Source organism: Anopheles ziemanni, chromosome 3 (assembly GCF_943734765.1).
Source record: "Anopheles ziemanni chromosome 3, idAnoZiCoDA_A2_x.2, whole genome shotgun sequence".
NCBI lineage: Eukaryota > Metazoa > Arthropoda > Insecta > Diptera > Culicidae > Anopheles > Anopheles ziemanni.
Window position 1 is genome coordinate 17,854,641 of NC_080706.1, and position 27,695 is coordinate 17,882,335.

The following is a 27,695-nucleotide window of genomic DNA, read 5'->3' on the forward strand; positions in this document are numbered from 1 at the left end:
CTTTTTGTGTTTATCAGTGTTCAGTACACTGAGAAAAGAAAAAAAGGAGATAGTCTTCCAGGAGGACACTACACCTATGCCGCCTTCGTTTGGCGTAACCCTCAGTACATTGGGAGGTGTAATCCTTGAATACATAGATCGTTGACAAATTTAAGTACCCTTTCGTTTTACCTACCGTCCGGTAGCGGATGATGATTATGCTGATGCGGTGCCCGCTTTACAAAGTATGCTTCAAAGCAGCGATTGTGCATTAGTTTTTCTCAGGAACTGATGACTCTAGCTTTGCAACTGTGATCACTACTTGATTATTTTACTTGTCCGAACGCCATTGCACGCGTTTATGCGAACTCTATGATACGAACTACTTTTATCTTGGTTTGTAAACTTTATTTCTTGAACGTTCAGGATTTTTACAATGGACACGATACATCTACCGTGGCTTTCGATAGAATTTTCAGAAAATCTCCATATTGCCTCCGGCTGGACAAGTGTTGCACTGGTTTAAAGGAAAAACAATCTATTCTAAACAAAACTGGCACATCATCAACGGAATGCTGCTATAAAAGGTAAATTGGAAGCAAAGTGTACAAATCATGCTATGGAACAATCGTTCTACCTTTTGTTCGAAATACTTTGGTTTGAGTTCCGGTGCAAAAACTAACCCAACATTTCAATTTACATTGTAGATGAGTCTTTGCTAGAAACGCACAGCTAAAATTTTCTGCATGCCACATCGTAGTAAATCAGTTTCTCGGCGTAGGATCAAAGTGAGGATTTATTAAAATATGCCACGTTTTGCGTTAAAAACAACATTATGGAACATATCTCCGCCGAGGTTGGTTTTTAAAAACATACTTTTTGGCATCATTGCTGTGTCAAACGAACGAAAACGCAAGGAGGATCTGCAACTCGAGAGCTGTCGGGCCATCATTTCACGGAAAACCCTCTATCACTTGTTTTATTTAACGGCAACCGGCTGCAGGAGGAAATACAATTACATCTGTTTGTGGCTACAGCTTTACAGATGGCCTCCCCGCCGACAGGCGGACTCGGATTCGGTTGCCGCTGATTGCGATGTCGTACCATACATCTTCATTTGGGGCGTGTTTTGCTTCGAGTCGAATGATTCAGCATCCCTTTCGTCCGACCGTTGCGTTTTGTCCTTCATTAGCCTTCGCCTAGCTACCGGTTGCAATTTTTCTTCATTTCCGTGTTTGTCTACCCCTTCCGGCTTTCCGGTAGCGCTGGCGTCCGAAAAGGGACCGTTCCCTAGTTGAGATATGATGTGTCTCGCTTGTCTTGGTGACTCTTCCCACAACCTAGCACGAGTTTAATCACCGGGTTTGCCATCGGTTCAGGTGAGCAACGGTTGCGTAACGCTGTTGTTGGCTGCCGATTTCGTTACCCCACCCGCCCCCATTCCACTGCCTCCCCCGCCACAGAATGGTTCAACTTCCGGTGGCGGAAGGGAACCGACGCTGCTGGCACCACTCGCCACCGACGGTGAACGCTCGGACACGTGCACCAGCTTCGCCTTCGCCACTGGCGGAGCTTTCGCGAAGCTGTACGTAACGCTGTTGAGCTTTTTGGCGCTAGGCGTAACGCCGGCGCCTGCTATGGCGTTACTATGGCAGCTGTTGTTGTTATTGTTGATGTTGGACGAGTTGGCGCCGGCGGTTGCCGCGGTGTTGTTGTTGCTCCGATGCGGATTGTTGTTGTTGAAGCTGCACAGCGTGTTGTTGTTGTTGAGGTTGTGATGATGAAGGTGATGATGGTGGTGCAGGTGATGGCCGCCGTGATGGCTGTTGGTGAGGATGCCGGTCGGTGCGGACCCGTTCAGCGTGGCCGGAGGGCTGCCGGGCGACTGGGCGGTGTCGGAGGGGGCAGTCGTGCCGACCACGACCGCGGCCAGTGCCGCTGCCGCCGTTCCAACGCCGTCCGTCGCCAGCAACCTCCCGAGCTGACCGTTGGTGCCGTTGGTGGACGGCTTCAGCAGACCGTTCGGGAGTGGGGGCGCGAGGGGTTCGAGGGCCGGTCGCTCGCCGTTCAGCCAGTAGGTGAGCATCTCGCCCTTGCCCTTCATCGGCACCAGGCCCCGCTCGGTCAGGTCGAACGTCCCGAACGTGTCCAGCAGCGTCTTGGTGGTGTGGCTGACGTGTATCTTGAGTGCTTCGCCGTTCGACTCCATCCGGCTGGCCGTGTTGACCGTGTCCCCGAACAGGCAGTACCGGGGCATCTTCAGCCCGACGACTCCGGCCACACAGGGCCCTGTGTTTTGGTTTTTCAGCGCATCGGAAAACAGGCGGAAACAAGAGAGATTGTTAATTAAAAAAGGATCAACCGATCGATAGGTGGGGCTGGGACGGACTAAAGGAACACAAATTGAACCGCTTTGCATCTACTTTTCCTGTTCAACGGGAGCCTTTAGTTCCACTGACTTGTTTGCCAGATTGAAATGCACAATCGATGAGATTCAATAGGAGGTTAGCCTGTTTTCTCAATCATTAACAACTCTCCATTTTGCTTGCACCAACAGCTTTGTCTTGATAAAAAAGGATAATTTCAATTAATGTGCATTCAAACAGATATTTTGTTTGTGCCAGGAATACTTTCACGATTTCATATTATGGAACAGCAAGAAAAAATGTGTAAAATACAACATTCGCTTTGAAAATGGCTAAAAAACAGTTTGTTTGATGTTCTTCGATTTTTCTTTGTTTTTCTTTTGAGAAAAAAGGTTTAATTTACAAAACGTTGTATGAAAAATGTAATTATAAAAAAATTACCTAGCAAATGTATCCAAACCGGTCTCTGAAAAATTGTTTGATCAGTTGGATCACCAAATCACTTTTATAAATTAATATCTGACTCAGACTGGCTAACCACGTAATTAAAAACATGGAAAAAGTCTAGTAAGCCCTTATCGGGTAGCCAGTACCAAGACAACGGTCGTTACGCCAAGAAGAAGAAGAAGAAGAAGAAGATTGCTTTCGTGGTGCTGATAACTGACGGACAATTGGACCTTCCAGCGAACCGTTTGCTGCCCACTCGGGCGGGGGGCGGAGGTTCTCTTTTCAATTACTGTCCCCAACAAACAATGTTGGCCGCTGTTGTGCGAGACTTTACGTGGAGGAAAATAAAAACGGTGTCCTTCGTGTCGCGATGGCAGGGGCGGATGTTAACTTTCCACCTGCCAGCTTCACGAATCCCACCAGCAGTCCGAGAGAGGGTGCAGACGGTTGTGTTGACAATTACTCTTCAAAACTGTGATTGGGAGTGGAGGAAGGCGCGTCCCACTTACCGCTGTGGAGTCCGATCCGCAACCGGAGCTGCTCGTTGGGCCTGTGGCGGATGGTGAACTTGTAGACGGCGGCCAGCAGTCGCAGGGCCATGCGGGAAATTTCACGTGCATGCAGATTTCCGTTTCGCACCGGCAGCCCCGACACGACCATGTACGCGTCGCCGATCGTTTCGACCTGCAAGTGGGGGGAATTGTACGTTTTCTTTTTCGTTAGCAAGCGTTTTCATTCCAATTGTGTTTCCAAGCTAAATCGCGTCACACAACAACTTTTCCATCCCTTTTCCCGAAAGGTTATGAGCTGTTCGGGAAATCGTATCGCATCGTAACAAATGTTGTTGTTTAACTTTTCTAGATGATTTGTAAGGAAAAATGTACAAAATGTACAACCCTGCTATCGTTTCTCTGATTTTAAAATATGCACCCTGGGTTAAGTAGCAATGGTTAGGTGGAAAAATATTTATACCTAAAATTTACCGTTGTTTGTTCGGTACAAAGAAAGCCCGGGCTTGGTGAGGAAAAGTTTAAAAGTTGCCAAACATTCAACAATCGCGAGTGCGAGCAAAAGTTCTGAGTCATTTTCGGTGCGCAATCGGTGTCGCCCCGGTTCAGATTTGAGTGCTTTTCGTGCTCGGAAAAGTTCCGTGTGTACGTAGAAAAAAATAAAATTGACTTTGACATCCTCCTGCCCATGGAAGGGGGGGGAGGGGGAGGAATTTGATTTCGAGTGACGAAAATTGTCTGAAAAACATATTTGTGTCGCACGCACTTCCTTTTCCACGGCCGGAGGAAACAAGTAAGTCACAAAGTTGAAACATCCAATATGTAGGTACGGTATTTTTTTTTTTTACTCTTTTGTCAGTCATAAGCCACCTACGGACGTGGGAGCATGAATGTACAAGATTTGGGCCCGGCGTGACTGATGAGTTTGCTTTTCTCAAGCGTCGAGCGAAAGGGGGACGAAAGTCACGCCCCGAGGGTGGAAACGAACTCTGGAAAGCAAAGGGCTCACACTGGCATTCGCGACAAAAGTCGCACGCAATCAAGCATTCCAGGCTCGAGAAAAACGAAAATTAATTGCTCTTCGTCGATTTTTTCTCCCACTCATCGATCGCATCGTTGCGTTTTGGGGGGATCTTTTGGGCTTCCTGGGGTTGAGGGGATGGATGAACGGTGCGAACGGTGGAAGGTGAACATTCTTTGCCAATTGGTGAAGAGTAACCAAAATTCTACACTGCCACTCAAGTTTTAATTGCCATGGAAAGGTATTTTTCAACAACAGGCAAAGTCAAATACGTGCTTTGAATTCATTTGAATTGAATCACGGAGTGAATGAATAACGCGCACATATCATTTGGACATGGTATAAATTAAAACCAGGGAGAAAAAGGAAATGATTGGAAAAGTTGACTGACTAAACTGAACACTGGAACATACGACAACATGATAATCGATCAATATAGTTTAAATTTGTATTAAATACATATTTAATCTTCCAAGCAGTGAGAGTAACCATTCCAATAGTTCATTCATTTTTGACAATTCAATTAGAGAGGGAAAATGTGCATGTAAAGCTTGCTCGGACTAACCTTGTAGACGTCAAAGTTCTCGACGATCGAGTCGAAGCAGGTGTAGAGATCGTTCAGCAGATCGACGACCTGCATCGGGGTGCTTTGCGCTGAAATGGAGGTGAAGCCGACAATATCGCTAAAATAAATAGTTACTTGATCATACGTTTCCGCTATCACAGATTTGCCCACGATCAGCTGCGCCGCCACGGATCTGGAATGGGGGGAAATAAATGGAAATCGGAAAAGTTAAATCACAGTAAATGTCAATGACAGTCAGTTCTTCCGGTAATCGATTCCACCGAACCAGCTGTCGTGGAATTTAAATGGCTGGCCATATGACTCACTTGGGCAGCAGCTGGTACAACAACTCCTCGCATTTGCGCTTTTCCTCGAAGTAGTCCTGCGTCCGCTCGTCCACGAGAGCCTCCAGGTTGTTCGCGTACTGTTCCATGCGTTGCAATAAATTATCTAATATGTTACCAGATTCATTTTCTCTGCAAAAGAAAGACGACAAAACGGTCACAGTGATGGTTTTCGGGAAAATATTCGGGCCAGAAGCTTTCAGCCGTCCCCGGAGAACGTAAGAACAAACATAAAGCTAAGTGTAATGGTTTTCACACATTGAACCAGTCTTTACGGTTCAATGGCAGTTGTAATCTCCCTGGGAAGTACAACAGTGTTTGCACACTCCATGGACCACCGGTCAAGACAAGAGCATGGAAAATGAGAAAAAACTTTTGCGAAAGTGGTCACGAAACGGTGTGCTTTTCCCAGACGGAAGGAGGAAACTTTTTCGGGATACTGGAATGGGTGATAGTATGTTTTTCAACCTTGGCTGCTAATTAAATCGTTTTGTCCGTAGTTTTCCAGCAAACTTTCACCCGTGCCGGTTCGAGAACGAAGTTGGAAACTGATGGTTTTGCATTTATTTCAATTTCTACAAGTTTAACATTTGTTTCCTCCTTTTTTTTTATTCTCGGAGCTTCAAAATGGGACTACAGAATTTATAATGTGCCTTTTTGTTTGTTCATTTTATGTGAATGATAAAAAGAAACCTTTCCCTTTCTAGATTGCCGGCTTTTGAAATAAAAACACCCTTGTGGGTATTTTAATATACCGATGGAAAACCCTTCGGCAGCATCAACCTGTTGTTTGTAGAGGTTTGGCACCAACTTTGGGAAGGGGCAATTTGAGCTGGTTGTAATAGAATACCGTACTTAGATGGTGTGAAATAAAGTCTCTGGCCAAGCCGAAAAAGGTGTTAATTATGTGGCCCTAACCGTTTGATCCGATACTCATCAGAAGTCAAAACGGTTTCCCCGAAGGGCTCGCACTTCTGCTGATTGGCATTCTCACTGCCACTGACAATTTGATGCCGGTCCTGTTGGTTCCGGAGTGATGTAATTACACGCCCGGGCAGGGATGGCACGTGTTGGCCTTTGATGTCTCAGTTGCTTGGTTCCGTTTAGGTCGGGAGCGCTCGGGAAAGTTTACTCCAACACCGTTCGTATGGCAAATAGTGAAGGCGATAGGTAGAACTTGCGAAAAGTGAAACTGCCTGCACTTAGTAGTGGGAATGGGGTGGGAAATTGAGTTGAAATGTAATTTGGTGGAACTTTGCAAGCAAGAAAATGATCATTCCGTTGAGTGAATGTAATTGTGTCTGGGATATTTTAGCTCTATGCCTATTATCACTCCGTGTTTTCTTCAGTTTTATGTGTCCTAATCAACAGTAAGCAATCATCTGACGGAAGGTGGTCTTAACACGACAGAAATTAATGACATTTTCTTAACTGGATTGAACCAAATCGTTAAAGGAAAGCTCGCCTGTAGTGCAACACAGAGAAAGAACGCAGGAGTAGAAAAAGACCGCTTGTATGCTGTTCGGGTAAGGAAAATCTTATTTGTTTCAAATGAATTTTAAATTTCATTTACCTCGTTAGCCTTTCACTCCGAACAATGTCTCCCTGTGCTGCAGAATATTTACATTTTAGTTTCTTTATACCTCTTGTGGTTCGCATGTGCCACACGATTTGCTATGTGCCAGGTATTTTTTCTACCGCATCAAGTTTCTCTATGCGGTGTAGACGCTTTAGCTGGTTGTCTTTGTTACTAGTTGCGAGCTTTAATAGCACCAAAAACCCTTTTCAATGTGTTTCAATTTCCCAACCCGTGCGGTGTTCCTTATTGTTGATCTACGGTAGATTGATATTTATTTGACCAAAAAACGAGAAAAAAAACCTATGTAGCTTTTATGCCTACGGTGAATTGGCTCAAGTCTTTAGTGTGAAGGGAAAGAAAACAACCGGCTTCATTCGATCACGTGAAATGAAGAAAGGAAAACATTTTTTATACATTCGTTTCGGAAAATTGAGTTTCCGTTGCGACGGAGTCTGGAACGGTGTGACGACGCCGTGTCGATAGAAAGGAAGTAAAAGGTAGAGCACAAGCGTGACCCTTTCCTGGGAAACATTTTAACAGGCATTGTGACGAAAGTTGCGTTTGGGTCTCGGCGTGTTGCCGGTGAATGATGGAGTAGAATTGATTTCAGTTCGAATGATAAGGGAACTGTTCGCTTGCATTATACGGAAGATAGAATTCTTGATTTATGGGTCTAGATTTTAGAGTACTTCGAAAGAGGTATGATCGTATAATGCATTGTTCTATTCCTTTTATTCGAAATCGAATTTCGACAATTTCAAACGATTTTATCAATTTTGGGTAAATTTTAAAATAAACGAATGGGCTTTTAATCTCAACATTAATCAATTAATCGCCTCGCGTCTGATGTTTAAATTTCGGCAAAGACAAAAACTTGAATTCCCCGCGAAAGGTTTTCGGGAAATGATAAATTAAAATAATCGTTTTTCGTGAACATGCAGTTGAACGCTCCGCTGGAAGAAACATCCAAGCGAATGGAGCGTCTAAGAACTGACAAATTGACAACGATTTGACACAATTTCGTACGAAGGTCTTGGCCGAAAGCCCTGGAGGTGGGGTGGAAAAGGCAAATACGCCGTCGGCAATAAGCGAACAGATTTTCATCATTAGCCTTCGATGCCGGGTGTAAAGGAAGGCGGCATATGGTACCTTTAAAGGGGCACATCTTGAACGTGGCTTGTTTCACTTTTTCGCAATTGAGGCGATGGGTGGCGAAGAGAGAGAGAGTTCCCATGGAACGGTGGCGAACGGCTTTCCCTCGCTTATCTATGAACGTCCAATAAAATTGGCAAGCGCCGAGGATGCTCAAGACGAGACCGGTTCGTGAGCATCATCAATATTGCGCAATTTGGGATGGGAGTACTTTCGTTCGAGGAAAAAACACGTCTGGTTGTAATAAATTCTCGCTTGCCTGCTATCGCTTTCACTGATTGGAGCCCTTCATCGAACTGCCAATGGAGCAGAGCGGCGGGAGTTGATTGCATCTGTTGCCCACTTAATTATATTTGAGTTGCTGCAGAATTGCTTCGGTGTTTTACTTCCGCTCGATACAATATTTGGAATCCCGCTCAATTGTAGATCAACGATCATAAATTAACCATGAATGTTTCTGATAGAAACGTCTTTTTTTTTTTTTAACTTTCTGCCATTTTGTTACTTACTTGTTGATTTTCCTGATGATAGTTTTCAGCCCCCCGAAGTCGGGTCGATCCGAGGGTTCCTCGGCCCAGCACTTCACCATTATGTTGTTCACGTCCTCGTAGGACGATTCGTCCACCTTTGGCCGGAAGGGTACGCCCAGCACCCCCGGTCCGTCTCTGACTAGTTTGATGATTTCTGGAACAAGTTCGGAGAAAGACCAAACATATTAGTCCCGTGAAAAGGATGCGGAAAAAGTTATATCGAAGTTGGCTGTGTTGACACATCTAGTGTCAGGAAAAGGAGAGATTATTTTGAATGTCAACTAAATTGCTAGTGTGTTGGTGGAGTTTTGTGGCTTGAGGAAAGATGTCGTCCAAGAAGCGTGGTAAAACTGTCACAATACAGCTGAGACCACTGGAAGCTGCAGGAACATCGGACGACCCCCGTGGATCCGATCGGTCACGAACTTCCATAGTGCAGAGACCTCCGGTCCAGCCGGTAGCCACGAAGTCGCGCTACAAAATCTACGAAATACCGCGAAAGTCGGAGTTTTCCGAGTATCTGGAACGTATTCGCCGCGAGCAGGAAGCCGAACGGGAAGTGGAAGCTCCCAGGAGGACGTCGCAGGGAATGGACCAGGGTCCTAGTCGGGCGGTTGAGTTGTTGCAGAAGGTACCACTGTTCGATAAGCCACTGAACGATCGCATCCAGGCCGGCGGCAGCATCACCGAGTTCCGCCTGAAGCGACGACATCCGTTCAAGGAGCTGGTCAGTGACTACTTTCGGCGCCGTACGCTGCCGAAGCAAACGATACGCCTGTACAAGATTCCAATCATCGAAAGCTGGGAGCAAGCGATCGAGTACTCATTGCAGCGGTTTCGAGAGGAGCGTCCGGGGGAGGACCAACGGTGGAAGCCGTCCCGGTTGCAGTGGTTGGAGGCGTTGGAGGAAGCGAATCGTAAGCTCCCCGAACCGAACCGGAGTGAGGAGGGCTTCGATCCGTCGATCTGTTGCTTTCCTATGTTTCGGCGACGGGCGCGACGTGTCGGGTCTTAGGAGGAAGGGAAAGTAAGTATCCGTACCTTTGGGAGATTTCTCCTCAGTGCCCAGATAGAACGGTCCCTGCCGGGAAACGATCTCCTGGATGATGATGCCGAACGAGTAGACGTCACCCTTTTGGGATCCCGCCGGGGGACACTGGGGATGCCTCAGCAATTCCGGTGCGGTCCATAGTAGCTCTGCGGGTTGGAATATGGAATTAGGTTGAAGTGATGGTGGAGGAGACCTAGTATGGAGGAGTAAACTTACTCTTCCAATACGCGTAGCTCTCGACATCTGAGTCCTCGCAGTTACGGCGCAACTGGTGCAACCCGAAGTCGGTGATCTTCAGCACGAAGCGCGAGTCCACGACGCAGTTGGACGACTTGAGCGCACCGTGCGAGTGCAGATCGGTCGAGTGCAGGAACGCCATCCCCTTGACGATGTCGTGCATGAGCGAGATCTTGAACATCCAGTCCAGCTTGATCGTCTCGTTCTCGAGGATGTCCTGCAGCGAACCCTTCGGGCAGTACTCGGTCAGGATGAACGGCTCCGGCTGTGGATCGAGACAGGCACCGTAGAACCGCACCAGATGGTCGTGCTGGATGTCCTTGAGGCGCTTGAACTCGAGCATCAGCGACCGGTTGAGGCTGATGTTCTGCACGTTAATCTTCTTGATCGCCACATTGCAGCCCTTGTAGAAGCCGAAGTGTATGTAGATCTGACGGTCGCCGGGCAGCGAGTTGAGATCCTCCGAGTAGATCGTCTGCAATGGAAGGGGAGGGACTATCGATTGGTTTTCACGATTGCCGGGCGGTCGGAACCGGTCCTCGGTGCTTACGGCTTGGCTGCCCCGCTTCACCATCGAGTGCAGGCTGCCCCGGTGGCCGCGGCTCGGATTGCACGACAGCACGTCGTTCGGGTTCACCTTCCACGTCATGGAGTTGATTTCCGCCTCGAGCTTGTAGTGCCGGTAGCCGACGAACGACGCGATGCCCATGCAGACAACGCACACGCCGAGTACCAGCGACAGGATGGCGTACCCCGGAATTGCTGCAGGAGGAACAACGCGTTAAGTACTGCCACTTACTGTTAAGAGGATGGTACTTACAGTTGTCCGGACAGAGTGACCCATCGAAGCCGCAGGTTGGCCTATCCGGTGGCGCCTTCTTGCGATCCCCGGCCCAGTGGATGGCCTTACCCTCGACAAACTGCAGTCCCCCACCGTAGTAGTAGTTCGCCACGACCTGCGATCGAAATTTCAACACCGTTAGTTCCACCAGCCGAACACCGCTCCAGCTATTCTGGTGCCTACCTCGAAGAGTCCCGTCTCCGGATTGAGATCGAGCAGCGAGTAGTTCGAGATGCGATCACCGTTCGAATCGATCGTGACATTCCCGGTGATACCCTTGAAGCTGCGGCCCCACATCAGCTGCGCCAAATGAGTTCCGTTGATCGGATGCTTAAGGGCTCGCTGTTCGCCCAGCTGCGCTATACTGTCATTGAGGGCATAGGCGTACAGCAACACCGCATCGTAGAACGCCGTCACGAACGTCGACACCGGTTCGTCCTCGGCGTACGTGTACTGGTACTTCGTCCGGGTGAGTTCTTTCACCTAACAACGGAAGGGCAACGTTCGGAAAGTCAGAGAAATACACGGAAACCTCTCCCTCAAACGGCGGCCATTTTTCAGCGAATGAACTGTGTGACGTCCGGGGGGGACAAAATAAAACATCTAATCTCATTCAAGTCGAACAAAAACCCCGGTCGGATTATAGCGGGAAGCAATTTTCCATCGCATTTCCTAACTAGAATTACGTCCACGACCAGTTCTCACCGCTCGCAGGCTTAAGTTGCTATTCTCGTCACGTACTCTCCACCCGCCCGGATTGGATCGGAGGACCATTGGACAATTTTTACCCCAACGCTTGTGCCGGAGCAAACGGACGTTTTGCCACGTCGTGCCAGGATAACACGCCGGCGGATCGAAGAAAACAGGATTTTAAACTACTTCATTTCGATGCGGACGCGGAGATTTTCCTCGCCCCGAGGGTTGGAAAATCGGTTTCCGGTAATGAGCCGGAATCGCTGGAGGCGGAACGCGACCGGTGGAAGGATGTCATCACGGGCCATCGGTTGGACGGATTGGCCTCGCCAAAGGGACAGGGAAGCCCTTTCCGAGCATTAGATTCATTAAAGTTGATTGTGTTATTTGAACGGTTGCGAAAGGTGTTGGCAGGGATTTGACGAACGTCTTTATAAATGTAGCCAGGACTAATAAACCTAATGGCGCTTAACTCTGACTATGGTGGACGTGAAGTTTTGTGGGGTTTTAGTTGACTCAAGGTGAGGCCATCGCTACGATTAAATTTAATAATATTCCTTAGAAATGATATCAAATCAAATTACCCATTGGTTGAAGCACAAGCCCACACTTACAAAAGACTGGGTGCCTCCATTTCCCACACCGCAAAACCGGTCTCGTGGGTATGAAACACTACCCAAGGTGAAGGATAAATCAGCTCCTAAAGGTACGGGGGTTGGTTGAAAGTTTGTAAACAAAAAATTAAGACTTCGGTTGAAAGTGCCCATAATGGGTGCAAAATGTTACCTCAGCCCGTTCAATTTACGATCCGGCACGGGCAAGTGGTGCTCGTGATTGAAATTTTACTACCGAGCTCATGATCGTGCAAGTGCATTTTAACGTCCGCAAACATTCCTCCAAACTCGGTGAAAACAATTTCCCTATTTATTACCCGCGAACCCGGTGGTGAGAGATCGACGGAAGTTTTCGTTCGCACCACGAAGGCAAGTTCGGGTCCGAAGGGTGGCGTGAAAATACCAACACACTGCCCCCTTTCCGTGCTGTACTTCCGGCCCCGGAATTCAGGAATGGTTTGGTGGAAGAATGCTATAACTTTCGCAAAAAAAAACAAGCTAAAATAAAACCTCCACGTCTTTGCAGTAAAATTCCTCTCGCTCAACCGGAAGAACTATATGGGTTGGAAAAATTAAACCAACTACCCGTCAATGGCCAAAGTTTTACCGCCAACAAGCATCCTGGTGACATTTGTCATTCATGCGCTTTGCTGAACACGAGCTGGGCGGACCGGTCTGATGGTCTGGGGGCGGGGCAAAACTTTTCCCAATGCCAGCGGGAGAATGCGGGTGACCTTTTTGCTGGTCAGCTTGGGATCCGCCGGGTTTTACAGATCATGCCGGTCAATCTAGGATTCCGGGCCGGTTCGAATGTCCAGGGATTCTTCCATGATCACTGTTATGCGGAGTAATTGAAACTATTCTCCTCCCACTAAAGCCTTGGGGAGTCATTCTTTTTCTCCCCCTTTAATTGTACGCCACGATGAATCCTTCCCCAGTCGAGCTGAGTGCTGAATAGCGCCGTATGGAAGTTGGCTCGGGTCGGATGCTCACTTACCTCCTGCGAGAACTGACGATACTCGTCGTCTTCCGGTTCGCGGGCGACCACCTGTAGCAGGGCGGAGTACGCTTCCTTCGCCTTCTGGTTCCGCTCGTCGGTATCGTTCTTGGAGTACCAGGGTGGCTGCTTTGTTGCCGTCATGCTGTGAAAAAAAACCACCCCCCAAATCCGGAGGAAAGTCAAAAGTCGCATCAGACACGAATAAAAACAAACAACACTTTACTTAAACAAGAGCAAACACAAAATAAAACAACGTCAACGCTGGGAGGAGGGAACACATTTGAATATGCGATAAACGGTAACCGACCGATTGGGCGGTCGGTTCGGTCGGGGAGAAACGGGAAAATGAGAAACGACGCGCGGTCGGTGAGATATTTAAATGAGATGAAAGGCGCACTTTTCCTTTCCCTCCTCGGGGGGCGATGGGGGCGCCTGGTTTTTTTTTGGTTTCTCGTACCCCCATCTAAGCCCCCTCCAGCAATAGGGCTCATCTCATAGATCGCCCTTGCTAGAGCCGGTTGAATGAAAATATGCAAAAAAAAACCCCAGTGGCACTCGTCCGCCGACGGAGGCACTTTTAGTGGAGGCTTCAAGTGGAACGTACACTGAAAGCGTCGTCTTCTCGGGAGGACGAACGCGTTTTCGCTAGCACACAAGCTAGAACGGAACGTTGAAGCATAATTTCGCATAGAGGACTAATCTAGTCTGGTCGGGCTGGTAGAACAAACGAAAAACGGAGCACGACGAAAGCATTTTTCATATTTCTCTCGCTCGTTTTTCCTACACTATTTGCTCATCTCATTTGCGCGGAACGGTGGGTTAGCTTTTTAGCAAATTACCAACTATGTGCTACACTGTGCCGGTTGAAGTCGAAAAGGTGGATCGTTCGTGTGTAGTTGAAAGGGATGAAAACCAAGGTAAAATAACGGCAAGGGTGGGTTTATGTAGGTTGCGATTAAATAACATCCTAAGGGTTCGTTTAAGCTTACTTGGGGTCTTATTTGCTACAACTTTCCCAGTGGATGGTATCTCTTTAAAAATGGTTAGCAATTTACGATTTTCCTCATGCATGATTCTAGCTTTTCTCCCACAAACAATTGATTTCAAAACGAAGCCTGCATACCTTCCGTATATTTCGATGTTGAAGAAAACGTACTCCCCACTGCTGACCATGTTGAGCTCGGCGGCCGCCAGCATAATTTCCCGAATCGTCGAAGGGCTGGCGCACATGATCACGACTGTAAAGATTCGAGAGGAAGAGAAAGAAGAGTAGTGAAAGGAATCAGTAATTCTGCGCCGTAAGCTGAAAGGAAGGCACATGTGGGTTGGGATGGGAAGTAAATAAAAGAAACAATGAGTAGGAAAGAACACATAGTTACAGGCAGGCGACTAATTGTGATACGAAACGGAGTGTGGAAGGATGTTCAGTTCGATGGCGTCGCTTTCCGGTCATTTGCGAGCAGGGGGTGAACGGTGATAAGTGTTTCTATGTAAGTGAATGTTTTTTGGTGAAGAAAAAAGGAGAAAAGAAGAGCACTAAATGATGATTCTGATACAGACGGCGTATTGATTTTTCCATGCTTTTTTATTTTCTACTTTTTTCGGGTGTTGAAAACGAAGTCCATTTGTTTTCCTTATATCAGCACGACGACACAACCGGAGGTGAAATTAATAGTTGTTTCATCCCGGAAGCGAAGCGCAACCGAGTTGATCCCAGATAATCCGGCCGTCATTGTACTTTGCAATAGATTTTTCATGGCCAATTTTCGAAACGCTGCTTCACGGAGTGCACCGTCTTATCCTTCTCCATCGGTTACGAAGGGTGGGTGGGTGGATAAAAATAGAATCACTTCTCAAACGATGGCGCACAAGACCTAAAACCGTGACGCTTCCGCGCGCTGTATTTGGCCAGAAAGATGTTTACGGCAGCTGTTTGGGGGATGGTTTGTTTGCTAACCTATCTGGCCCAACACATGAGTTGGGGATGAACTTGCTGGATACTTTGCCGGTGCAAATTCGAGACTATGTACAGGGATGTTTGTGGGCATATATGTGTGTGTATACATACGAAGGGAAGGTTTTACGGATAATAATGCAGGAAAATAAACGAGATTCGAAACGAAAAACGATACGCTGTAAATAATAACAATAAATGGAACTGTAATACAAGTTATCAGCATAAAGCCATTTTCCCAAGTATTTTTGTTCTCTCTTTCCAAGTATCCCAAGGATTGATGCGCTTCCAATCAAAGTGAAGCAATTCGCAGGAAAAGAATATTGCTCTTTCGAGGTCGATGATTATCAACAAAGTTACATTTACAACGCGAAAGTAAATAACACAATTTGTCCCGTGCAGATGGTTATCTGCAACAGAATAAGACGTTAAAAAGAGGAGTTTTAAATTGGATATTCAACTCTTCTCGAAGGCCTGCCCATGACAATGTTGCACCCGAGCCTGGTTTTCCCGCGAGTGAACGAAAAAAAAAACACACGTTTCCTGCAGTATTTGCGGGAGAAGGATTGTGGTGAAAATTATTAAAATATATCCCTCCCGGTGCGGAGGGTCCTTGTTTACGAACCTTATTTGAATAAGGATGTACGACCAATTTGCCCGGGTGTATTCGGTTCTACTGCCGGGAAAACAATGATTTTTTATTTGAGTTTTGTTTTTAATATCCGCGTGAAAGATTACTTTATGCATCCACGCGGCATTCCGTCGTGCGCCGGATTGTTTTTGGTTTGTAAAAGTAATAACAAACAAGCGGTTTTCTGCAACATTCCAGCGTCATCCCCCGGTCTGACTGATCGGTTGGTTGGAATGTTTTTGATAAAGCATGCACCAGCACGAAGCGAATGGTCGGCCATGGCCGCATAACGCCACGGCATAGGCAGTGCATAAAGAGTGTAAAATGTTCACTGCTTATCCTACGTGCAGTAGCAACCATGCTGCCAACCGTTTCTGGCTGGCCGAAAAGTTGCATCGTTGCGAACAAACCTCTCCAAGCCAAACAAAATCAAGCACCGCTGGAAATGATGAAAGGAGCGTTAAACTTTTCGCAACATAACAGCAACAACGAAAGGAAAGTGTTACGCCGCTGGTTTCCGAAATGCTTCCCAACGGATTGTTTGTTTAGCATGTGTTCCAACACTGTTGCTAGGGATTTTGTTTTTAGCTCTCCCCAAAATGCTTTGAAAAAGTATGCTCGTAAACACATTCCTGGGAGCAATTTAAATGGCTAGAACGCTTGGAAAAGCTTTTTTGTGCAATGCTTGCAGGGCAAAAGTTTCATCTCGTTTACGATTTGCTTTCCACTTCCCGTAAAACTATCACCTTGCATAAATAACGTTTGCAGAATTTGCAACTTTTCGTAATTTTTCGAGACTGTTTTTTTTCTTTTGTGCGACTAACATTTAAAACAATATTTAAACACGAAGGGTTTTGCAAGAGTAACAAAAAAGTACCGTATATTACTCAAAATAATACGCTACCGAGCCGCAAAACAACAGCGACGACCTGTGAAAGTGAACACATAAATATGGACGGTTGGTTGGTTGGTTCGAGATTGCGGTTTCACCGAAAAACAAAAGGAATCACACCAAACGTCGGCGGCGTAAAACCCAAAATTATCCTTTTTCACGCCCGATTCGAATCCATTCAGCCGAAAAGCTGGTCCGCCACCGCCCACGGCCCACGCTAGAGGCCCATAAGTTTGCCGCTCATTCAAGGAGCCGAGAAATTAATAAATGGCCAGACAGCGGACAATCAGTTTTTGAGCAGGCGGACCATAAGTTTTCATCACACCAACGCCTTCTGCTTGGGAGACGCACGATATGGGGTTGTCGTTTGGTTTTTACTCCCGTAAAGGATGCCTGTGTTTTTTGTGAGTTGATTTTTTTTGTTGTACCATTGGAAGGGATCGCTTCCGGTGTCAGCACGAAAGCGACTTAGGCAAACGAAGAACGATACCAAGAATCAACGAGAAAAACGCTGGTGTTTACATAAACGGATCCGTGTGTCAGGTTAGGGATAGTGTTTTTCTTTGCCACCGACCACCAGACCTGCAACCTTTCCTGGCTTTCCTAGTTAGTTTCGCGTTCTATTTTCTACGCCCTGGAAGCAAAACAAAACACCGGAGACATGCCCTCCATTCAGATAATCTTCAACCCGGCCCTAAGGCAGCCAGCCGTGCGTGGGTAGCGAGAATGAGCGAGTTTTCCGTGGCTTGTGGAAGATTTTCCCCCGGCCGAAATCTGCCGGCAAAGCAATCCGGATAGGAGCAATGTTTATGTTTCACGCGGCGTGAGATTGCGGCGTGTTCCGTGCCTTCAAGGATGCCGTTGTTTTGGGTTAAATGAGGCCAAGCTCTCTCGGGTGGCTTGGTTGGCAAAAAGCGCCACGGGAAAGGTGATGATTTATGGGAGATACTCTCTGGAAATGTCTTTAAAGCACGGTGGACATGGAAAAACATGCAACTGTATGGTTTCATTTACAAATCTCACAAAGGAGAAACCACAGCTCAAGGGAGAATCAGTAAGGGTTGTTTACCAAGGAATATTATTAGTTTCTCTAGAAATATTTCTAAGTTAAATAAGTGTTAGCCAATTCTTATTTTCTTACGTTGAGTTAAAAAAAAGGTGACAATATGAATACACAGATAAAAGGTGTAGATTTTACTTATGTCAGTGCCTTGTGCATTTAGAGCCTCATCGTTCTATAAAAGCGCATTTAAATGGACAGAAAGGACATTTAATAATCCGAACTCGTTTGAAAAATATTCAAAGAAAACAGAAAAAACAAATTTAAATAGCAAGCAAACGAATTCTACGTAGAAGGGTAAGATAGAAGTGAAAAAATTCCAAAATATATGCACGACGATTTGTTTGTTATGTCATTTTCAAAACCACAGGGATGAAACGAAACGAATTTGACTGCCCCGGCGTATGATTATCTTTTCCATCAACATGGAAATGTAATTTCCTTCCGTGTGATAGATGAAACTTCTTTCACTAGGAATTTCATCCTTCCTTCCAGATGCCGGTGCGGGAGGATGTTGATTTCTGAACAAAAACAATTTGTTCGCAGTGTCACCTTTCACTACCTGCGATGCTGTGGATGCCATTTCCTGTTGTCGGCAAGAATCAAATGACAAGGTTCTTCGAAGAATTGTTCCAGAAATGACTGCAGTATACTTCTATGAGATTGAAATACCAGTTTGCTGTAAAAGAAAGCCAGCTTATCATTTTGTTCTGCAATATGCTATATTACTATTATAATTCAGGATTCAGAATTCGAAAACCGAAACCTTTCCCAGTGGTTTTAGTATGAGAAACAGTTTGCCGGGCTTACAAGTGCTAACGTACAACCCATGTAGTGATTTTTAATTAAACCCACTTCATCCATTATGGAGTTTCACATCGGTTGCACCATTTTGCTAACCAATTTAATCATCGCAGCTGTATTTTTCTGTCCCATTACGCTTTTCCGACGCAACCATGCACAGACGAGCACAATGCAGCGAAACACGGACAGCAAGAAGCAGGAAAGTTTCCGACACCGTCCTCTTAAGAGCTTTAATTTATGATCGTCCACACGTGCCTGAAGCGGAATGCGTCAGTGCAGGTCACCATCGTGGATCGTGCCGAAGTGCAAAAAGTATTCCTTTCATGGTTCAGCTTTGAGACTCCGTGTTGAGAGGTGAAGCAGAATTCCTTCCGACCATCTTAACCTTAACCGACCTTACTTAGAAACTCTTAACGCGAGTGGTGAAATTGGAATTAAACCGATGTTATATGACTTACTTTAGGATGATACAAATATGATTTGGTTAAGGAAGTATAACATTATTTACTATACAGTTTTAAAAGAAAAAGGTTTTGAAAAACTTTTACTTTACTGTACAGAAAATAAAAACAGCTACTATAAAAACTATCTCAACAGTATTTCTGTAAAACGATTTCAAATTTTTCGGCAAATTTGCTACCCAACAAACATCGTGCCGGAAATGTCGGAGGTGTCAATTAAAAATCATTAATGGTACGCTAACAAATAAGCAGACCAAACATGGTGAAAGGGATAAAAATAGCATAGAATGTTTCATTGTTGTAAAAGGTATCAAAAGGAGAGCAGGCAAAAAAAAACAACAAATATAAATCTGAAAGAAAATCATATTGTTTTCCATCCAGGATGTTTCCGGAATGTACGGAGCAGAGGGATGGATGGAGGTAAGACAATGACATTGTGTTGGCTGGCGTTCTGTCGGCTCGCCTGCCGGGCATCTTAAACTAGTTGTTTGCTATGAAGTTCATTCTATTTGTTTCCTCCGTTTCGTCTACCGGAGGGAACACAATTTCAGACTTTCCACCAGCAAATGAAAAAAAAAATTGACGGGAAATTCTTGCCAATTCCGTTGTTAAGACTGAAAGATTTTCCACTCCCAACAGACAGAGGTTTTGCGAGATGGTTATTACTTTTTTTTTTAATATCTTTTGTCCGTTAGTTCGATGTCTGCTCGTTTGTGGGCACGGAATAGCATAATCTGTATTTTAAACAAGTTTTACTCAGACGCACAAGACGCAAAGCAAACTTTCTCACCCATTGAAAACTAATTTTAACCACCAATCCGGCTTAAGTTTGGGGATTAAAAAAGAAGATAAACCATTCCATCGCTATTTCGGTGCAACCCGAAACTAATCCTCTAAAGGCAAACAATCAAACTCCTCCGTTTTCGTGGAAGGCATTTACTCGAGACAAGCTATTCTTCAAAAAAAAAAGTGTACAGGATAGTTTTTCACACAAGAAATAGTTTGCCTTTTGTATGGTAAGAATGGATAGATTAAAATGGAGGTTTTCATTTTAAGAGGATTAACTTCAAGTTTAGCAACCAAGTGTTTCAGTTGATTATTTCTAGCTATTTCCAATCCATGTGGAGAAGGTTCCCCCCACTGTTCGATTTGAAGAAAAGCATTCGATCAAAGTGGATTTAAAACTTTTACCTTTATAGGTTGATGAGCGAATGGGTGGAAAGATTTGTTCAAGTGATAATCGTTTAAATTAATCGTTTAGTATATAATATAACATTTTATGATTTGCTGAATGACTATCTACTATGAGTTCTAACTTCCAATTGTTTCAAAACAAAATAATGGAATAATGGTAAAAGAAACTACTTGAATTACTTGTTCACACGCCAATTGTTGGTTTCAAATACTACTTTTGATTAATTAAAAAACGAAATGTCACGCACCTACCAAATGCCGATGATAGAAACGATCTGCATGAAAGCGCAAACGGTGTGAAATGAGAAAAAGGAAATCATGATCAAGTGGTGAATAAATGTTGTAATTTGAAATAAGGCTGGCGAAGGGATTGAAATTGGATTTTCGATAAAAAGTACCGCATGTGTTCAAAAGGACAGTGAATAAGATAATCTAGAATAAAACGCCCAGGGCATTAAAGTTTGGAATCCCATTTTATAAAAAAAAGAGTAGTGAGGTTTTTCGCCAGTATGAAAAGTCGTGCATGCATATTGTGTATGATGAAAACGGGAATAGCCTGTTCGGGTAGAGGATTCGGTGCGCGAGGAAAGCTGGCTCGGCCCGGAACTACCATAAACCGCAGACAATCATCGTCAATCCATAAATCACGGCTACATAATGGATCGAAAGGGTGAGCTTGTTCTTTGGTGAGTTTCATAATTTGCGCACGATTTTACAGTGCTTTGAGTGATGCTGACGTGGCAACGGCTTTCTGGCACATGCGGAAGCATTTGGCTCTGGCAGTTGGATAATTCCTTCCCTCTGTGCTCCGCATGATGTGAACTCGTTTCAAGTCAGTTCCTTTCCCCACTCGTAGGGATTGTGTAGTGGCCAGGATTTACGCCCGATTGCGGCTCTGAATGCGGATGTTCGATCTGGCTCATTCCGACATGGGGCTTCACATTCCATACCTCAGCGTCAGCTTCCGAAGGCCACAAAAGCACCGGAAAAGGATCATCGATTACCACCCACCTTCTCGGTCTCGTTCGAACGTTCGGATACCGATAGGGCACACGTTTACTCACACTCGTCAAACGTGTCGTCAAGACGAGCCGACCATTCGATTGCTTTTGTTATATTTTGCGGCTTCATCGGAAACCCACCCCATGAGGATGGGACTGGGTGAGATTGAGTGTTGGGGATGCACCCACCCTGTTTTTCATCTGTCATTATTCACTCGAAATAAGAGGATAATTTCAACCGCAGGATCCTTTAGATCACTTGCTGTGGTGGTGTGCAGAAATCCTCGTTAGATGTGATCTGGCTCTCGAATGCAGTGAGTGCCTGCTCCGTGCCGATCTCCTCAAGACAGTACGTGACGCCGGCTGAAAACCCGTCATATGGCCTTGTTGTTTCGCCAGAAAGGATACTGCTCAATAATTGTTTAGTTGTTGTTGAGTTGACTTCACAGAAGACATTTCATCAAGCAACATTTCTAATCAACATTATGGTGTTATCAAACAAAAAGTATCAAACTCACCACCAGCAAGATTGTTAGTTGCGTTAAATTTTGTTTGAAAAATAAACGTTTTTTAGCAAAACAAATAAGTAAAAAGAGCTGAAAACTGCTTTCATGCAACGAAAGTTTTCTGCACCACTTTTCATCAGCGTTTGAAAGCAAACTAAGGATGATTGATTCAAACGGTCATCCGGTTTTTCTCATTCTCCTCGTCGTCGGAATACCTTTTTGTGGCCAATCGAACGCCAATACCCCAACAGAGGTACATCGTTTTTTGGCAGGCATCGACATGGGAAATGCACCTCGTGTGCACTATCGACCGCATATAAAAAAAAAGTGGTGCACTCACCAGTTGGTGGTAAAAATACTCCACAATAACTCATAGAGGGTTCAAAAAAAAAAAACTAAAAACGAAAGAGTGTAATTGCAACCACGTTCGATTTTCGAATATTACTTTCAACCAACTGGTCTGGTGTGTTGGTTTGGGTTTTCACATGGTTTTTGTGTTTTTACTACCACAAACTACTACATGCACTCTGTGGTAATTTTTAGCCGCCAGTCCACGGTTGTGTCTGTGGATATTTTGCACGGTTTTAGCGGAACGGAATCCGATTCCATTACCCGAGCACGGTACCATCCGAGGAACTGTCGAATGCAATTTGACCGCTAACCATTTTCGACAATTATGTCCGGTGCGGTTAAAAGTGACTCCTTTCGCTACGGTTGTAATAAATCATGACGATGGGGGAACTCTTAGGCCGCCATGTTGACAGGCGCAAAGTACAAAAAAGGGCTCAAAATTTTATCGTTTCGTTAATTGAAACGGAACAATTTGTTGACGAAAACTGGTAAGGTGTAATTTGAATGACTGTCCAATCAACCGGCGGAACACCTTCACCACGCACAATGCCGGCCGCATCGGTCCGGCCACCTTTTCCGCCGATCGTGAATGCATTTATGGTGCAATAAAATTATGATCTTAACCTTGGCATTCCCCGGGGGGGAGAACCGATGGTAGGGACCTTCAAGACCCAAATTGCCAGCAAAAGGACCAAGGAGAAACCAACCGCCTGTCGATTGTGGGGCTCGCTATACCGCTTCGGCAAGGTCGCCCGGGTGGGCGATAAAGATGGCGTCCTGCGTACCCGACCCGATCCCTGGGAACGCACACCCCCTTTCTAGGGCGGCGACCACGTGGCCACCATACTTACTTCTGGCCCGCGTCTCGATCTTGCGCAGCAGCTCCAGGTAGTCGTCGTACTTGGCGGTATCCTCGTCGAACACCCTGGGTATCGTGTCGTTGCTGTTGATCGCCCGCATGATGGAATTGATGGCCATCGAGCAGTCGGTGAAGCCGCGGCCGGCCTTCTCGTCCCACTCGTGGTACAGGTACGACTGGATCGTCCAGTTGTAGTGCTGCATCAGCTCGCGCATCACCTCGCCGAACTCGTGGTAGTTGCCGGCCATGCGCGTCAGCGTCCGGTAGTTCGGTTCCTTCAGCGTGAACGCCTCCGTCATGCCGCCGGTCGTGATGAGCGGGATGCCCCAGACCGAGCTGTACCGGGCGACCGGGGCGATGGCGTAGTCGCAGATCGGCCCGAAGAACACATCTGCGCGTCGGGGAGGACGGGAGGGAGGTGTTGAGTAGGTGGCGGGGTAGCCTGCCCAGAATGTCGCCCCCTTTCGTTACTGCCCAGCCTCAATCAGTTCAATCAGGAATCAAATCGATTACGTTCATTTTGCATGATTTTTAAATTTGGTGATTTTAACTATTTTTTAAATTTGATGACTCGTTTTATTTGTACTGACAGAACTAATACTTGGGTTGATTTTAAACTGTTTACCGCTGTATAACCGCTTTTGATAGATTGTTCATCCATGTTACTTATCTTTAAATATTTTTTGAAAACGAAATCGACTTTAAACCGATAAATCTGTTCGCTTCTGTCATGGTAAACTTATTTACTGCAATCCCGGTTGAATTACTTATTTTTTATTGTTTTTTTTCACTTCAACCGGCAATCAAATAAATGCCCAATTAATAATACATTTACTAGTATGAACGCTTTGTACACACATTGTGCTCTAGCTGTGATCCAGATCCGCTTCGGTGGAACCATAAAAATACGTCTACGACTGTTACTGCACCGCGCTACTGACCATGAGATACTTTTTAGTGAACCCCCTCCATCGTACTCTGAGTACCCTCACAAGAATCGGCACCGTGAAAATAATACCCGTGACCTCTTTCGGGAGCATCCTTCCGGTTTCGGTAAAAGTTTCGCAGGATCAAGTGTGTCCTTTCGAACAATTTATGTCACCAATAATGGGATCTCCGGCGACCATCCAAGGAATTGGAGTGTGTCGCTTGCTTTTCCTCCATCGCGCGTTCGAAATGGGATGGGTGACGACGAGCAGGCGAGCAACATTCTGAATTTATTACAATCGACCGATGCTTTCTATTTAATTCAATTTATTTGTATGTAAAACAAAACCAAACGCTGCCGAAAGGCTTGCGTGATAACCGGGGCCCGGGTGAAAGTGCGATCCGTGAGCGAGAGAAAGTACGGTGCTACCGATTTCGGGGGAAATAAAAAGAGGCAGAATAAATATTGGGATAGTGAAAAATGTCCGTTCCGACGATAGTGGTGACAGGGGCAGCTTTCGAAAGGACACCTTGCCTTACGGGGTCTTTAATTTATTGCATTGTTTTCCTTTTACAGGCGAGCGTCGCCCACAGGAAATGCCGCGAATCAAGCAGTTGGCGGTGAAATTCGATGGGAACCGTATCGGGAAGCTGTAATCTAAACCCAACAAGGCTTTCCTCGGCCAATGTCCGGGCGAGACCGCGCTTACCAGCTTGCTCTACATTCTTCTTCCCGCGTACGATCTCTGGTGTTCTCACTTCCAGTGCAAGGCCAAACCCGCCGTTACGGGTCGACCATTACTGGGGGGAGGGAACTTTGTATCCTTCTGGGGCTTCGTGGTGGTGCGACACGCACGGCACACGGGTTCACATCACCATTCAATTACCGGATTTTAAGTGGAAACTGGTCCAGCGCTCGAGCCCTTCTTATCCAGCCGCCACACGTAGGAGGAAAGTAAAAGTCTCCACTAGGATCCGGGCACAAAATGTTCGGAGCTGTGGAGTCCAAAAAGAGACCAAGAACAATTTCCATTGCCGACCCCGGGCGCCGGTATTGGAATTCGAAAGGATCGTTGCAGACCGTTCCGGCACGCACATGCGAGGAGCTGAGAACTGTCGGTTTATATTTGGAGATACCCGGTTTCCATTCGGTCACCGTTACATCGGCCGCTCGTGAAAGGATATTTATGTCTTCGGGTTAAAAATAGTTCCCTTGGATGGCGCGCAGTTACATACAAACCGGTAGAACTTTATCGACCTCCTTATTAACTCGGACCGGTAAAGGAGTGAAGGGCACTATGTTTTTTGAGTTAAGCTCTTCCACAGGGGGAGCGGAGTGAATTAAAATTGTTCAGTTGGAAAATATCTTCCCGGTTTGAACTCAGCTTTGGTTTTTGAGAACCTAGCATAATTAGCGGATGCACATATTTGGGCCAAAGAGGTAACGTTAAATATATGGAAGCGGCAGTGTTAATGTTGTTTCGTGACGAATGTAAGTGTCGACGAAGCATTGGGAGGTCGAGCCCACCAAGGGTTAACAGAGGCGGAAAAGCAGAACCCCCGGTCCTCGGTGGCCTTTCGTAACTTAACCTTCCGTGGGCTTGTATCACCTTTCACTTTCGCCACCGGGCCAAGACGACACGACCTGTTGCCGCATGGTGGGTTTTTTTTCGGTTCGGTGCTCTGTTTTTATTTCTCGCTGAAACTCATAGTCTGGTTTTGGGATTGCGGTTTTGGCTTCACTTCCAAGTTGGACGTTCTTCCACCACGTTTCTTCTACAGATCTACATACGGTTGGTTGCAGAAGGGATCCTGGTGTCGACAATTTGGACCACAGCCGAGGTGATCAAGGAAGATGGTAGAAAGTGAACATCGTTTCGTAATGGTCAGTTTCCGAATAAAAATAAATCCCTGCTAAGAAGAGCTGGTACAGCTAAGTTTTGAAATTACAATGCTCTTGTGAACGCTTTTGAGAGAACAAGCTTCTATGTCTCGAATGTAATTTTCTGCAAGTGTTGGCATATTTTATTATAATATCTTAATTTTTGTGTAAAACACTGTTTGTTTATACTATCTATTCCTCCTTTGTGTGATCTTTCTACATATCATGGTGGAACGGTACAATTTTAGACAATCACAAATTCAATTTTTTTATTTTACTTTTGCTTTGGATCCTGTTAAATATCGTTGACAAAATTTAATTCGCTTTAGAACTGGTTAAAGGTCACTTATACAAATCCCTCTTGATTGGTTACAATAATCCTAACTCCGACCTAGGACCATTCGTAAATACGATCCACTTTTCACCACTTCTCGCTGCAGGCAGGAGTTAATCAGAACTTCGTAGATTAATCATCAAATTGGTTTCGTTTGTTTCGTTTGTTCAAACGCATTTCACAAAGCTCCCGCTGACTTGGGCATTATTATCTACAGAAAAATCCATCAGTTTTTAAGCCCATCGATCTATCAAGTGAACGAGCCCGATTGATCCGCCGGTGAAATGGGCCAGACGCTGTGGGCAAAGAGAGGCTCAGCATTAGCTTGGTATTATCGGTTGAGTTCTGATTTCAATCCGCTCTCTTTCGACTGAAAGCATAATGTTCAGCGTTGTTGATTTGGTTTGGATATTTTTCCAATCAATAAACCTATTTTTTTTTCTAAAATCAGATCCTCTTCAGAAAATAATTTTGTCATATGAGCGTAATTTTATTTTTTTAGTATTGAAAACTATCTGCTCCTTTTAAAAAAACATTTGTTATGTCTTGATTGATTATTTGTTTCCTTCTTTTTTCATGCATCCTCGTTAACCATTCTACTCCAAAACTAATACCCGATGTCATTGGAGGCACGCACTTTGGGCTTCCTGAAAGTTTGCCCTTGTCGGAGACCAACCAAACGACCGATTCCAATGGAATGGAACAGGTTCTGGATGGCCATTATGTAAAGCAACGCGCTAACTCAGCAGCATAGCGAGATCCAGCGGTTCGATAAACATCGTTTCCTGTGCGAGTGGTCATAAAGAGGAGCCTCATTTGTTAAGTTCCTTGTTTACATGGTTTTTAGTGGTTTAGTTTAAATCAATTTATTACCGTACCAAGATAAAACTTGATACTCTTCTGTCGTTATTGGTGGGGGGTTTTCTGGTTAAAAGATTCTCAATTTATTTTGAAAACGTCAGCCATCTAACTTTTTTTAACAGTTAAATTATAAAAATCTCTCACAGTAATGTCATGTTTATAAATTTTCTTTGATTTGATTCCTGGAAACTAAATTCAGCCATATTTAAATCAGTTCTTCGGGCAGTAACGAAATCGTCGGCGAAACCAATCAAACAATCGCACGGGAGTTATCTTTCGTCACCTGGTTTTCGGTTGAGATAAATATCGAACGCCCCGAGCGCCCCGTGTGTGGACGAGCACTGCGTGTCACGGTGGTCGATTTCGATGCGAAAGTTTTCCAGCAGCCCGCCGGGAGCGGTCACCATCTGCGTGGCCTGCTCGATCATTGGCAGCACCGTCGACAGGATACGTATGTCGCGCCGCTTGCTCGGCTTCTCCGGCAGGAGGATGGCAAACTTGAGAAACTTGCCCCCCATCGACTGGTCCTGCTGTCCACCGTCGCTGGAGTTGGACGGCTGATCGGTACAGTTCTGCTGGTTCCGCGTAGATCGGCTCACCACGTTTCCAAACGGTTTGGCGGGCAGCGGCGACTCCGTTTCGAGCTGCTGGTGGCGTACTCCGGCCGGGGAACTGTCCACCGACGCGTACACCACCGATGTCCTGTCGTGGCCCGGGCCGACCCAACACAGGAGTAACGCCAACACCGTACATCGCACCATGGCACGCGTTAAATCGTTCACTCGCCCCAACATATCCACGCCACGTGGCCTATTTCAAATCGGGCTGTTATTATTCTGTTAATTACCCCACCTGTTTTAACCGACACTATTGCATCACTCGCGAACCACTGACCCCGCACGAACACGCACACTCACGGGGATCAACAATTGTACCGTTGTTTTATCTGTTTGTTCACTCCATCGATCCATCGCCATCACAATTACTTCCCCCTGGAGCACGTAACGAATGATTTAAATGGTAGGATTAGCCGTATGCATACTTTCACGC

General features: G+C 45.7%; 1 protein-coding gene across 1 annotated transcript; it reads right to left on the reverse strand.

The window, feature by feature from the left end:
• Positions 1 to 1,354: 1,354 nt before the first annotated feature.
• On the reverse strand, positions 1,355 to 27,406 carry LOC131284267 (atrial natriuretic peptide receptor 1). Its single transcript, XM_058313121.1, has 14 exons — positions 26,929 to 27,406; positions 22,634 to 23,032; positions 14,052 to 14,166; positions 12,926 to 13,070; positions 10,805 to 11,104; positions 10,601 to 10,736; positions 10,331 to 10,542; positions 9,760 to 10,255; positions 9,534 to 9,689; positions 8,472 to 8,646; positions 5,214 to 5,363; positions 4,888 to 5,080; positions 3,302 to 3,476; positions 1,355 to 2,268 (listed from the first exon to the last, which is right to left on the reverse strand). Exons 1-14 carry the CDS (start codon positions 27,404 to 27,406, stop codon positions 1,355 to 1,357), a joined length of 4,044 nt encoding a protein of 1,347 aa, XP_058169104.1.
• Positions 27,407 to 27,695: the final 289 nt, after the last annotated feature.

Excerpts from the sequence above, each read along its gene's own strand:
- LOC131284267 (XM_058313121.1), bottom strand. The coding sequence starts at position 27,406 with ATGGTGCGATGTACGGTGTTGGCGTTACTCCTGTGTTGGGTCGGCCCG. Across the intron at positions 23,033-26,928 it reads TTATCTCAACCGAAAACCAG|ATGTGTTCTTCGGGCCGATC; the intron begins GTGACGAAAGAT and ends CCCGACGCGCAG. Across the intron at positions 11,105-12,925 it reads ATCGTCAGTTCTCGCAGGAG|GTGAAAGAACTCACCCGGAC; the intron begins GTAAGTGAGCAT and ends TTCCGTTGTTAG.